This window comes from Melozone crissalis, unplaced genomic scaffold (assembly GCF_028551555.1).
Source record: "Melozone crissalis strain CALT ecotype California unplaced genomic scaffold, PUWL_Pcris_2 ptg000016l_1, whole genome shotgun sequence".
Lineage (NCBI taxonomy): Eukaryota > Metazoa > Chordata > Aves > Passeriformes > Passerellidae > Melozone > Melozone crissalis.
In genome coordinates, this window is record NW_026535794.1 from 48,965,714 (window position 1) to 48,980,582 (window position 14,869).

The 14,869-nt window shown below is 39.3% G+C and overlaps 1 protein-coding gene across 2 annotated transcripts in view; it reads right to left on the bottom strand.

Moving 5' to 3' along the window:
* The window catches only part of STAC (SH3 and cysteine rich domain), a 71,056-nt gene that overhangs the window by 42,587 nt on the left and 13,600 nt on the right, over positions 1-14,869 (bottom strand). For both annotated transcript variants that reach the window (XM_054274132.1, XM_054274131.1), the window contains one exon: positions 3,862-4,138. In XM_054274132.1, the coding sequence (XP_054130107.1) occupies positions 3,862-4,138 (277 nt within the window). The remainder of the gene's footprint in view (positions 1-3,861; positions 4,139-14,869) is intronic.

A 14,869-nucleotide genomic window follows, 5' to 3' on the forward strand; every position in this document is an offset into this window, starting at 1 on the left:
CCACATTCTTGTTAATCACAGAAAATGGTAGATAAGAAGGTATCTGAGGTATCTGACATGGTTTTCTTTTAACTGTGATGTAAAGTAAAAACCCCATAAAACCAGTGTCTCCTAAATGATGATCTAGTAATACATTCCACAAGACACTTTGATTTTCAAAATTTTCCCTTGCTGGGGTTAGATATTAAAATAGTAATAAATACTACTACTAAAACCAGCAAATTAATGGTTTTCTAAGAGACATACTGCGAGAGGATGTTCAAGGGTGGATATGTTTAGGAAAATATGTAGCCCTCCATGCAGCTGAAACCCCAGTCCTAAACTAACCGATGCCAGGCACTCACAGCAGCAAAACAGTGAGTGGGAGAAAGGAGTGCAGAGTCTGCTCCAACACACTATTGATTTGCTCTGAAATTATGTGAATTGTTACTGTTGAATTCATTATTAGGAATGATGATTTTATTGGAGAATTAGATGCTATAAGAAGGCCCCATTAATGTAAAATGGATTCGGCATGCACTCTTCAAAGCTCCCTCAAATGTGAAATTTCCTCCATTATTTCATTTGACAGAAAATTACTGCCTCTGTATCAAATTTTTCTTCTGTTTACTGAGGTGGAACTGGAGTCTCAGTCTAGTACAATTAATAGGAACAGTCCTCCAACTCCTGCCTTCAAAGCGCGGTATGAAGCACACTATTAATACTCTTTTTTCTTTTTTGAAATCACATCAATAAACAGATTCTCTTTTGAATATGTTGCATTGTACTCTGGGCTGCATGAAAAACATTTGAAAGAGTAAATTTACTCATATATATATATATATACATATATATATATATATATATTGATTGCACTGCATCCCAAGGGCAGTATTTGGCTCCTAGTGCCCAGGGATCAAAGAGAGATGATGCGCGTATTTTTTTCTAGTAAATGAATGTTTCAAGTTCTTTAATTTTGCTGTGAAAAGAGCAGCACAGGGAACCTGCTGCCTCTGCTCCATGTGTCCTGCTCACTCTGAAGCTACAGACGGATTCTGCCACATGAGTGAGACTGAAGCAGTCGCTGCACATTCATGCTGTGCGCTGCTCTTTACGCTGCCGTGTACCAAAAAGAGCTGCTTAGTTCATGGATCAGAGTGCCATTTAAGGTGAGCCTGGAATCATTCTTGGTGGCAAAATTAAAGCCATCTAAAGTCAAGAAACAATTTTCCTGGAGTCCTTCCTCCAGCCTTGAAAACATGTATCTGTCTTTGCCTTTATTCTCATCAATGAGGAATTTAAAGTCATAGACTCATTACTCTTCAATGTCACTGCCTGTGAAAAACGCAAATAGAGAGAACAAATCGGCTCCACGTTTCAAGCAGTCAGAGTCCCTGAACAGAAATGAGACTTTTTCAGTCTGTCTTTGGGAGCAGGCTTGACAGGGCTTTCTGAAAGCTGCCTGTTTTGCTTTTCTATTCCTATAACCCACAGTTGCACAACCTATATGGATTAATTGAACAGCAAACAGTTAACATCGAGATTTACCATGCTACTTAAATAACAATACAGCAAAACCAGGCACAAATGCAGTAAGGACCAAAAAGAGAAGATGGCAGGAATAGAGAAGATGTTTGTCTATGAAAATCAGGGTATCTACAGTCTAAGGCATCTTAAGGTAAAACTCCCAACATCTTCTCTGCCTTACCTCCAAGCAAAGATGAGCTGGAGGAGGTCAGAGCAATTCACCTGACTCAGACTGCTACCAGACAAAATAGGTCACATTAGTTTCTTCAGCAATTATAAGAGGCTTCTTCAGCTAATGAAGTGGCTAAGACACAGAACAGAAAAACAAAGCCCTCAGCAGAGAGAACAGAAAAAAATTCAGAAAGCACAGGGGGTTAAAGCTGATGTTTTGAAGCCTAGAGCTGTGCTTCAGGACTTTCCTATTCCAGGCGGACACAGATTGCCCAGCAAAGGAGAAGGGCAGGAATGTTTATGAACTGGATTTACTCTCTGCAAAGTTTGCTGCCAGCAATAATCCGTCATGAGCAGCACTATTTTGAAACACTAGTGCTGAGTCATGCAGATTTGTGATGATATTTATCTCCATACAACTTCACAAGAAGCTGCCAGAAATTCAAGGAACTTATATTTGCAGTATATATTTGTGAAAATAAGCTTTGATAGAATATCCATCCACATTACTGAAGGAGACAACTTCTGGGCCTTTCCCATATATAAAGTTATTTCAATTAACTACTTTTCCAGACTTCCTGTCAAGTTCTGGACTGTGAACTTCCCTGATACTGATACTTTACTGCTTCTCTCTTTAATTTATTTTACCACTTCAAGTAGAAAACAACCTTAAAAGACTGGAAAAATGACACCAAAAAAAAGTGATTAAAATTCCTTAGTTTCCTTGGATTCAGTACAGCTGTGGTGAAGTGAGAATATAAGTTAATTTGTGGAAGCAAGATTGTCTTGCATCAATTTTAATGTTCTGTAGACAGCTGCCTTTTCCAAAGACCACAAATTCCTCACAGAAGTGGGGAACGCTGAGCACCCTCATTTGAAAAATGTTGATTAGTCCTATCAGCATCTTTCAAGAGCCTACCATACTGTTACCTAAAAGGCAGTGACTTCCATGCCAGGGGATGTAAGTTCCTGACAGTAAGTTATACAAATTTCAGACAATATTTTGTACTCAAAGACCCTTACTACTTCTACATGAAGCTAAATCATTAGCACATTTAGCTCCCTGTCCTGCCTAAAAGCTTGGAAGTTGTGTCACTCACTTTCACATTGGTAAACTGCCACTGAATTTACTCCTGCTCTACTGTGCTGGGACAAGGAGATGGTAAGTAAGCAGGAAGACCAAATCATGTGCACAGCACAAGCCATGAGCATGTGAATTTCCAGGATCAGACTGCTGAATAGCAACTCCTGCAGCTTCCCACTGTGGTAGCCATGCAGGTTCTACACCTCCAGGCACTTGCACTTCTCTTTTGACCTCTCCTTACATAGCCCCATGGATGATCTGCATGAAGGCTGGCTTTTTAGGTCTTCACACTGCACTGAAAATTACCTTACAAGCAGGGCTCAGCAGGGAGGTTTTTTCTGCACACTAGAGACAATAGCAAAATTTTCTCCTGTCTGTCAGTCAGTCAGTCCCTGGCTGGAACTTACATACTCATGGACCACTTCAGAGAGCAAATAGGCCTATCTTTCAAAGGTATAAAGTTAGTGTGAGGTTTTGTGCATAGGAGGGATCAGGTAGAATAATCCCAAGAAATTCTGCAATGTAAATTCAGTTGTTATATTTGGTTTTTGACCTGGTCTCCCAAAATATTCATCCTAGACAGCCAACAACCACACCCACACAAGCAGATAAGAGCCTACCACCCAGCAGATGCTACTTCTTGTCCCTTAAGTGACATGTGGGACAGCTGGGGGAGGTAGGTATGGTCACCACAGTGAAAGGGAACTGGGGGTGATGCAGTGCGTGAGGACAGACGTGAGGAGGAAGAAAGTTAAAATTACTGCTGTAGGAAAAAGGGAGGATAGTGCACACCCTTGCAATATGGATTTCTGCTGCTTCTAGTGCAGCATACAACTTGTGCTTGGTGCTCAGTATAACCTGGATGACAGAAGAGTTTGATTCCAGCTGAATCCCTCACCTGTAATTTGTGATTACAGTACGTGTCTACAAGGCAAGACATCTGCCAGTAAATGTTAGTCTGTGGCAGATATGACACAAATCCAGAACCTCTTTGCATGAATATTCCCAAGGAGACTTCTGGAGTCACAGAAATTAGAGAAAGGTCATCCTGTAGCTTCTAGCAGGGACACACATGAGATTTTAAACAAAATGCTTCTTACCAACAATCATATGGTTGCAGACATCACAGAAGGTTGGTTTTTTGAAGATGTGCTCCTGGAAGATGTGAGTCTTGCTGTTTTCTGGCAGCTGTTGGGCTCTGGTGGGTGAAGATGCCTGGCTGTCTGAGTTGGGGAGCTGCCCAGTGCTTGTGCTCACCTCAGGCATCAAGTCTACTTGCAGTTTCACATCACTATTAGTCCTCTGGAAGAAATTGTCTGCACTTTTACTCCGCAAGCTTTTAGTCTTGAAGGAGAGGGATCGCTTCAGTTTCTGCAGCTGCAACAAATAAACCAATTATAATTACTATCTTTTCTACTCTAAAAGCAATGCAAGGCTCCTGGTTTTGGGGTGTGCTGTTACCAAATGAACTTGGGAGATGCTGTTAGACCTTAAACCACCTAAACAATAAAACTGACCTTAAAATTTAACCAGCAATTTCTGAGCAAAGAAAGCAGATCCTGATCAGAAACAACCTACCCTACATATGCTTTCTGATGGACAATAAACTTGATAGTCTTAAAAAATGCTTCTCTTGGTCTTTATTTGCAGGTACAGCAGCAAAGAAGTATTGCTGAAAGTTGTGGGCATGGGAGAATACACCCTTTGTATTCAAGCGTGAGGGAACTTAGAGCATTATTCATCCTCTAAGAGTACTTAATCAGTCTGTAAAGCCATTACAGGAATAGCTGTTAAATGGTGGTACATGACAAGTGAATTCAGTGAATATATTTGATATACTTAAAGTTCTTGAATTTGGCAGAAACAAAGATTATATGCATTTTTTATTATGTACATTTAAGATTATATGCATTTGATTAGCTTTGACTAAGAAATTCTACTTTATTTTTTTAAGGACAGAAGTCTTAACAGCAGTAAGAGTGTAATTAGTTGGCCAATTGATAGTTAATGCATTAATTAACACTAGTAAACACACATTCACATATGTTCTTGTATGTTGTATTATATTGATTGTCAGATTATCAAGCACCACAATAAGGCATTACTTAATTGGAGTTGTTAACTCAAATTCTTTATCTGTAAATTCTCTTGTGCCATATCAGCCATCCTCTCATTTTTCATGCTCTTCCCCAGTTATGTATAAGGCTGAGAGGGGTTCTGGATGAGTCACTGACATGATTAGGAAATTACACACACGAATTTGTAGGTTTGTCAGCTCCAACATCCTACAAGGAGGGGCCAGGTAAAAGGAAAGGCAGCTCTGAGTCTGCTTTGTGTTTGCCCTCTGTGAAGTGCAATAATTCTGTATCACCTTTCACTCAGCATTATTCAAACCACTGCAAAATAATTTCAATCACCACTGCTATTCTCTGGGTGACTGTGATGTAACAACTGAAATTTTCCATGCTGCTCGGGCTGTCTGTGGTAACCAGCAGGAATGGTTTATATTAGAAACTGTTTATGTTGGAAGCAATGATTATTTGGAATCATAATTCACACTAATATAAAGGGAGGGAGTTTACATGCTTTCCCAAAAAAAGCATGGAGCTGGTACGTCACACTGACATAGCGGCCTCAGAGTGCTTGCTCTCCCTAGATTCTGTTCCTTATCCATCCATTTTCTTTATGATGTGGCTGACAGCACACTGTTGGAGAGTCCAGACACTCTGGGGGAAAGCATCTCCTCCACCTTCAGAAGCAAGCAGCGTGTTCCTGGAGAGGGAGACACCAGCTCTCTACCCAGTGTTTCCCAATAAAACCCCAGAGTCAAATAAATGGACAAGGAGCTGCTGTTGGCTCCAGTTAACAGTGTATGGGTTTGCTACATGGGAGCAAACTGCATTCTACTTCCTGAGCTGTTCCTTCACAATGGCTTTGGGAGTAGGGAGGCATCAGAACCTGGGGCCCATCTCAGATGCACCTCTCTGCACCCACAACTCACTTGGGTTCAGAGGAGGAGCCCTGGATCCAAAGGAAGGAAATACCTATTTGCAAGAAACTCTCACTCTGTAGGGGAATGTAAAAATAAGAGCAATTAAGTAATTAAATGCCAACTATGAGGTAAGTGCTGTTTATGGTTTCTGATGCTTTTTCATCTGAAGCTTAAGCCATGGACTGACTGAGCCTAAAATTCACTGTAAACTGCACCATGAGAATGTGAGATCTTCCCTTTTCCTCTTGGATGTTAAGATACTAGCTCCTGAAGTCACTGAGGTTAGTCAGTTCTGAGATTACTTCATCTCCCCAGTGACAGCCAGGAACTCAACAATAATTCACCTCCTTGCTCCTGAAACATTTCTCACTGAAGGCAGACCTAATTAGTGTAGCAAAACACAGAGAATTACAACACCACAAGGTGACTGGAATGGCATCCGTTATTGATTTGCCATCCATTTCTACAGTGCCACATGAAGCTAATTAAATTTCAAAATGCTGTTCCTGCCAGAGAAGGAAACCTAAGCTGTGCAATACAGTATTTGTTTTATCATGAAACAACAGTCCTGCTAGTTTGGATAATGAATGCAGTACATTTTAAGAAGCTTTGCATTTACTATCCTTATCCCATTATCCTGTGCACAGCCATTTACCAGTTGAGGGATCTACCAGCAGCTTTTCCTCCCCCAAGCAGAAAAGTCAAGTTTTCAAAAAAGAATAGTCCAGCATTCAGGCTATACCTGCCCAAACTTATGGGTAAACACTAAAGGGCATGAAACTGTGGATTCTGTGCATTCCCTCCCAGAATGTTCAGAGGACACATCCCCAAGAATGAGTTGAGCAAGTTACCTTCACATATTTGGGAGGCACCTCTGCAGTTCTGCAAGCTGATAGTCCTTTCTGAAACTCACTGAGAACCATCCTGGGTTCCTGTGGTTAAATAATTCCCAGACAAGATAAGCATCCCTTTCTTTAGCTAAAACACAGATTTCATGCCCACTTGCATTCAGACTGGAAGACACCTGCATGTGTGGCTTCTGTTGCATACCTAAAACACCAGTGGAAGTCTGGGACTATTACATCCACAATAGGTTATATGTGTGGAGAAGTGACTTGGAGAAAATGAAGAATATTGGCAAAATGTAGCATTTTGCACAGCTAATTACACACCTCTATTGTTAAAAATACCTCTCAGATCAGGTTTTATTCTCTTCATGCATAGGAGGGAATATACAGGGCCACAGAAGATTGGCATCAGGTTTTAAGATCAGATCCAACTTTCCTTTCTCATATTAGGCTCATGAGAGAATTTGAAATAGGGCAATGGTATGTGATTGTTTACTTAGCAAAAGTTGGCCCAGGCAAGGGCAAGAGCTGGTTGTTATACTTATTGTATAAACTACAAAACCATAAAAGCTTAAGTAATTATTAGACTACACTTGAGTAAGCATTGCTTCCCTTACTTAAATATCACCATCTCCTCATTTTGAAATTTGCTGTGGATTATCCCTATTCTCAGATTTCAAATGTAATTAAATACAGGTAATATGTAATATATGTCTGGTTTTGGTCTGCTGTAAACTGAGTTAAAGCACTTGTGATGCTACAGCTGCTATAACATTCCCCTGAGGTGGGAATCAAATCTTTCAACAGAGAGAAGCGTATGCAAATTTTAATATTTACACTTTATTTCTGCAGAGTGAATGAATCCAAAGTTAAACCTTATGAAGACACATTACAAAACGTTGTGAAAAAGCCCTGCAGCTGGGTTTGTCCTACACTCAATACTTCAACTTTTCAGTGAAAAATCATGTATTGAGACTGAAACAACCCCTAAACCAAGCACAAGAAGGCTTTAAGAAACGTATTTTAAATAAATCTCCTAAGACTTTCACATTTTCTCCATTGTGAACAAGGCTGCAATTTGCTTTCATTTAAATAAAAATAACATTCTCAAAAGCACAGGAGGTTTTCTAGACTCATGGTAGCATCATGAGACTTCACAATGTTGATACTTCAGGAACATGAGCCCTTGATATTAAAGCCAGGATGTTCCTGTGGTTTGAAATTAGAATAAGGGAAAAATTTTTGTTTCTGGTTAAAAGCCTTTTATCAGCCACACAAATTCACAGTGGCTGCACATACTAACCCTACAGGCAAGGTAGAGATAAGTGCAATAGCTCAACCTCAGAGCTTGATTAACCTTTTTTTCCCTGTATCTTGCTGCACAATCTCAATTTTCCTCCAAGTCACTGAATGTTCAAGCTTCAAGGGATCAGGAAGCTCTGTTATCAGCACTCCTCCATTCCTAATTCCCCTATACTACAACTCTTTAGCTGCTGTAAGCAGAAAACAGAAGGCAGTAAAAGAACAGCTATTCAAATTCATTGCTAGTGTTAGCTACGTGCCACTGCTTTTGCTCTGAATGGGAATTGCACCTGCCCTCACCAGGACTCTATTTGATGCAATTGTTGGAAGCACCCAATGCTTTTCTACAATTTTCATTTAAGAAGTTCCCACAAAAATCGTAAAGATGTGATTTGAGCTGTTTCACAATCCCTAGCTTTGCAATTACAAAGATATGCATCCACCCCACAGAGTACTTTATTCAGGCTCCTAAATGCTCCCTGACATCTAGGAACAATTTTCCCCTTGATTCTCCAGCCTGCCTACATTAGCACTTAGCTCAGTAGAAGAGCCTGGGAAGGATGGAGCAGGGGCTGCTGAGCACCCAGTGTGCACACATCAGGTGAATCAGGTGGTTTCCCAACAGGCTTGGTCTTGTTGTCCTCTCTGTCACTGCCAGCCAACCCTGCCAGCAGCAGAGGCTCCTGGGCAGTGTGGGGCCTTGTTTGTACATTTCCACTCTTAACTATTTTCCAGCATAAATTAATAAATGAGTCCTACTTATCAACCCGAATTCACTGACTCACCATATAACCAAGCCCTTATTTTCAGACATCAGCTGTTTGCTATGTTGCTACTGGACTAGCAATAAATAAAAAAAATATTGCTTGCTGTTCTCTATCCCCTTCTTTACACTGGTGTAACAGTGTCATTAGATCCACTACAAGTAATTCAGGGTATTAACAGAGCTGGAATGAGCCATCAAGCCAGCTTGAATCCTGCAAGCCTTATAAAATGTAGCTATTTTGTTTAGTATGCAGACTAAAAATGCTCTGTCAACAGATTTCACTCTGCTGCGAGATAAACATCCACCTTCTGTAAGGAGCCATTTTTTCTTCCTTGCAGCTTCTTAGAGCAAATTTCCAAATTATTTGACTCTCACATTGGTTTAAAAGAAGGACTTCAACAGACACGGTTCAGATGATGTTGTGTAGATTTGCTAGAGACAATGTCAGGTACAGGGGCTATGACCAAAAGGGACTCAGACCAAAAGTGTTTCAAATAAGGGAGAAACAAAGCCTTGATGAATGGCATCTCCTCTACTGAGTACAGTCCATTTTCTGGGTCAAGGAACATTCAATTTGTATTAGCAACTCTCAGGACATACTTCAGTTGTTTACTTGCATTGTTGAAGGACTGGATGTTACCAGGGTCTAAGCTACCCTGGCGGCATTTCTGGGCCCCAGCTAGCTGCGCTGATCTGGAGCCAACAGGGAACCAGCTCAAATAGGAGTGCTTACTTTTTGTGAGCAGGAAGGCTAATGATTTTCTTCTTAAAACCGAGAGATACAAAAGCAAGTGATTTTTGAGGACAGACAAGAGCGGGGTTTTTTACATATTTTGAGTTGAAAATGCTCTGCCTTGACATTTTAATGAGCAAAAATAAGATTATAACATGCCTAAAGGCAGTATGCAATTTCATAAACAATATGTGTGTTTGCTGCTGATGAGAGGAGTATCATGTCTTATAACATTAACAAGATAAAAGGATATTTCTAATACTTAAGGGGCTGTATTGTTTATTGGCAAAGCACCCGTGATAAAACTTGTAAGCAAAGCTGATTTCTTTTCTACTATCTTCTTTCTAAATAATAAATAGTCAAAGTACTCTGCTAGTACAATTAGCTAAACTGACTTCAATTGCAGATGATTTATACAGTCTGAGAATCTGGCCCTATCATGCAGATGTGTTTGCTCTAGCCAGCTTTCTTGGAAGCTGTATCCTTTTATTCTGCTACAGACAAAGAGGGAGTGTTCATTATTGCAGAATCTGCTATGTATTATATTTGTGCATTTTCCCAAACAGGTTGCTTAGCTGTTGTTAGAACAAATATGTTTGTTGGTGTTCTAAAAAGTAAATAATTCAATCTTTCTGCTTGAATATTGTATTGAAATAGTCAAAGAGGAGCCATTTTTCATAATACCTACCAATAGTATTATTAGTGATTCATTGTGTACCTTCAGCTACTCTGTTTGGCTCTCGCAGCTCTGATCATCGTCCTCAGATTCTCCTCCCTGTCTTATATTACTTTTTAAATGTGCTCACGGATTCTCAGACCTATTAAGAATATAAACCTTTCTAGGCAGGGCTTTTTCTGTGATTTTTTTTTCACACATAGAGTCCTAAACTACAATGAAATGCTCTGATTGGCATGACAGAGCGTAGCGGCAAAAATCCTTGAAAGAGCCTCAGGGTTTGAAAGCATGAAATCTGAAGGGATGCCCAGGTGTCACTACCCTCACAAATGTCTGTGTGAATCCCATGTCCTCAGCCCTCTCCTGATGTACTGCATCCTTGCCAGCTGGGCATTTGCATCCCTAGTTAGCAGACCTCTGTATTATCCAGAGGTCAGCCTGCACATGTAGCCACACAGGCACTTTGCTTAGCAGAGCTGTTCATTCTCTACGACTCTGGTTTGGTTTAAACCAAGCTAAAAATTCACCTGGTTCTCAACAATTGCTCCTCAACCAACAATTGCATTTGGTTTGAACTTGTCCTACATTTTAATGTGCGTTGTCTTATAACTCTTCAAGGAACCGTGATTGGCAAATATATGAGGTAAACATGAGATAAAGTACATGAAGTTTTAAGGCCTGAAAATACGAAAAGTGTCCTATGTGATCTGATTTCCTTTATATGTCTTCAAAATTCAGCTTTACATATGACAGAATAAGGTAATGCAGTCCAGTGAGTGATAGATTTGAGAAAACACAATTTATTAAGTGTATCAACTGACTTCAAATCTCAGGGAAATTCTTTTCTCTATTATGTTCAGAACTGTCTACTTAGTCCTAAGACATATAAAGGGTAGACACTCTATTAGATTGTCTGTAATTGTGACTTACCCTGAGCTCACAATACCTTCCCTGCTAAATTATATTTTCATCGTAACTTCAACAGACTCACAGTCATTTAAAAAGTTTCAAATAGTTTATAAAAAGGAGGAAACATATGCAAAATAAATACTTGTATGAATTAAAATGAATAAAAATGCAAGGCTTTTCTTTAATTAAAAACTGAGTAAAATCCACACCCAAACTCCCAAATTTTATATCTGACATAATTTTTGCTTTTATGTTTTTCAACAGCTCTATTTTGATGTATTCCTTGGATTTCTTTTAACCAAACTGTATTAGACAGAGTAATCTAGAAAGAAAGGAGTGCATATTACATTATCTCAATGAGGTCTAGTGTCTATCAGTATTTCTTCAAACTTCTCAACAGATTTTATTCAAGTTTATTTTTTGTAGGGAAAATACTTGTAATAACCCTCAGCCATGGTTTGCATTCAGCCTGCTTCTAGCAGAGAATCTTTCTCAAATTTGCAGTATTTCAAGATAGCAAGTCACAGTATCTTTCAGAGAATCTGTACTGTAGCTTTCTGAAGTTTGTAATCCAATTGACAAACATCAGATTATCAGTCCCCAAAAAAGATCTGCTGAGCTCACAGATCATCACTTCTCCCTCCTTTGTCAACATGTGCATAAAGCAAAACACTTTGCAAATCAAACTAAAGAACACTTCAGTCATTATCAAATATCAGGGTTGCAAAATATTTTGTCTCTTTGATCTCCCCTGCTGCCTCACCTAACAAAAGACAGGCTGCTTCTCTCAGGAGCAAAGACTACAAATCCTGCAGCTATATCCAGGATTCTATTCTCCCTGCTGCTAAATAACTGTTTCCACATAGGTGGCAACAGCTGCAGGACATCCTTTATAATTCAGTATACGAAAGGTGTCTGGTGCAGACTTTTATGTAGCTCCCTTTCATAGTCTGACAATAGAACTGTCTCAATTTTTTCCTCCTGAAACCAAAATAAAAGCTCATGAAGAAAGCAAGAGATGGTTAGGAACAGTCCTTCCATAAAAATAATAAAAAAAATCAGCCTGTACTTTCAATTTCAAGAAAGCTAAGTGTTTACAACATCTTGTTTCATACTTTGGGGCCCACCTCAGGCACCTGGTTGCTAAGCAGCCAGTCATCTTCATACTTTGTCTCTATCAGGATGTTGTTATCTCTTGCCTCTGGATGTAGAAGGCATTTGGACTGTTATCTCTGAGTCCCTTCTGGGAATCCCATATTTTGTATCTCTTTTTGGATAGCTCTCTTCCATTTCAGCTTCTAAATGGAACATTTAGAACCCTTTGGTAACTCCTGATTCAGTCATTCATTAATCTTCACTGTGGTGGATGTGGCACAATGAAATTTAAGAGATTAAAAGGCTGGGTTTCAGAGTGATGTAAATCCAGGCAGCCCTGCTGAGGTGAAAGAAGCTACACTGGTAACTACCTGCTGAGAGTCTTCCAGATTGATAATAATAGGACCTGAGTTTTGTTTCTTTTCCTTCTCATGAATAATCTGGAACAAATGTAATTGTGAATGTAAGATTAATCATCCTTGACTGTATCTCATCTTGTCTGTACCTCTATGAAATGTGCATTTTCCCTGCTGATCTGTCTCAGTATGACACCCTTGGACCTCAAAAAAAAAACCAACCCAAAAGACAACAGTGTTCTGCTAAAAAATGCTGGGCTACCTACAGCAATAGTCTCCACTAATATGCTTATATGTTTTATAAATCAATTTTCTTTTCTTTTTTTTTATTTATTTTTTGTTAACAGAGATGTTTTATAATACTTTAAATAGTAGTTTATCTCTTGAAGCAAATATGGAAATACATCTTGCAGAGACGCTGATACTAAGGGCAACTTAACATGAACACCACAACCCACATACTGAATTTTCACATTTGTGTCATCTTAAAACAAAAAAGGAGTCCGAGACCTGCTGGGAGTTGTTACAGTTAATACTCTGTCAGTGTTTCCACTCTTACTTCTGGGGCTCAAAACTTACACTGTTAAAATTGCTTTGCAATGAAAACATTCAAGTTCTCAGCTCTACGACAAAATAATTGTCATTGGGCCAAATCCTAAAGGTCTTTGCTTACTGCTAACTCCCACTGACTTCAGTGAGCATGTATCCTCAGTAAAGGCTCAGGGTTTGGATGGTTTACTGCAGTTGTTTTTGTTGTTTGTATGTTTTGAAATAAAAATGTATTTTTTAAGGTTTTATACTGTGTTTTATACTTTAAAATAAAGGATTGATGCAGGCAGCATAAAAAAACACCTGGCCACATCTGACATTCTGTTACCTGGCTGACTTTATCTAACTTTTCAGTTCCATCCTCTTTTTCTTAAACTACTCCTTTCTAAACTGTGCTGCTCTGAAACCAATTATAGCTAGATCCAGGGGACATTATGCTTCTGCTTCTCCTGTCCTTCCTGGGCAATTGTATCAATTCATACTTTGTGTGAATATATCTTGTCTAATTCTTGTCTAGCTACTGTGCTTTAACTTTGAGATTATATTATTTTGTTTTTCAGTCAAAGAAAGAGCTAGAACATGAGAAATGCAAGAATTTGAGTGCTGTATAAACTATTGGCTTAAAAGAACCCCACAGGCCAATATTTTGTCTTACACGATCCCACAGGTTTCTTCAGTCCTTTCTTTGTTGCCTGTTCACAAACAGGGATTCAGATCCAAATTTTACAATTTGTTTTCATGTTTCCATTTCAAACACAACTCCATGAGAGATGGCATAGGAACTTATATCTTACAGAATATTAGCAGTGTTTGTTGGTTCCCTTCCAATTTTACTTTTTCATGGTTCCCTTCCTCTTCTTGCACATAGTTTTGCAATATGGTACCAAATTTGCTGCCTTCTATCTTCCTTTTGCCCCTCCTGAAGACTAACAATGTCTCATTGTGTGAACACTGCTTCTTGCCAGCCAGGGCATTTGGCCACCCTGGCAGTGCTGGTTCAGGCACCACAAATCTGACAGGATCCATATGGTCCTGGTGCACTTTGCTGCCCTGAAACCACTCTGGCATGAAGTCCTGGATCTGGAGGCAGAGCTGGTAGCACACAAGAAGCAAAGCTAGTTAGTCCTCTGGGTTTCCTCATGCTTTACCTGGGAACCCACAGGGTGTCCTCCATCTCATATTTTCAGTTATTAAGTCCGACAGCAGCTACCACATACATAACAAATGCTGTGTCAACTAGAATTTTTTTCTACCTTGATAACATTTTCCTTGTCATTTGTTCTGCATCCAGTTATCTTACTGTCCACCAGGACAAAAATATGTTTATTTTCAGATCCAGTCTAGATTTGGTACATTTTCCATTAAAGCTCTTCTCAAAGTGCGACTTACAGTATGCATTTATTCCTTTAAACAAATCTACTCTAGTAGCTCTCTAATTTTCAAAAAGCATTTCAAAAATTTTTTGGGTAAAATTATGCTTGTAGTACCAGTTTCCAATGAGTCTTTTACTGCTACAGAAAGTTTCTGTCTAACTCTGTCTTTTGTCTTTTTGTTATGACTTTTTAGTCATGCCAAGCAAAAACTGCATTCAATGTCCTACATAAAGAATAGGCCAATTCTCCACATGGAAAATCTGTTTAACTCGGTGATGATATTGTCATGCAGATGACACACAGTTACTTGGCGCTTCTTGGAGACATCTGAAGGCCTAAACACTGCTTGAAGAAGTTGACAATGTAAACACGTATATTTGGAGATGTTAGTTAGCAAGAGTTGTTAAGTATGAGATTTATGATCTATCTTTGACTACTTTTGCCTCAGGCTAATCCATTTCTTTTATATTTTTTCCTAAACCTCCAAGCTGCTGAACAAATCTTCAGCC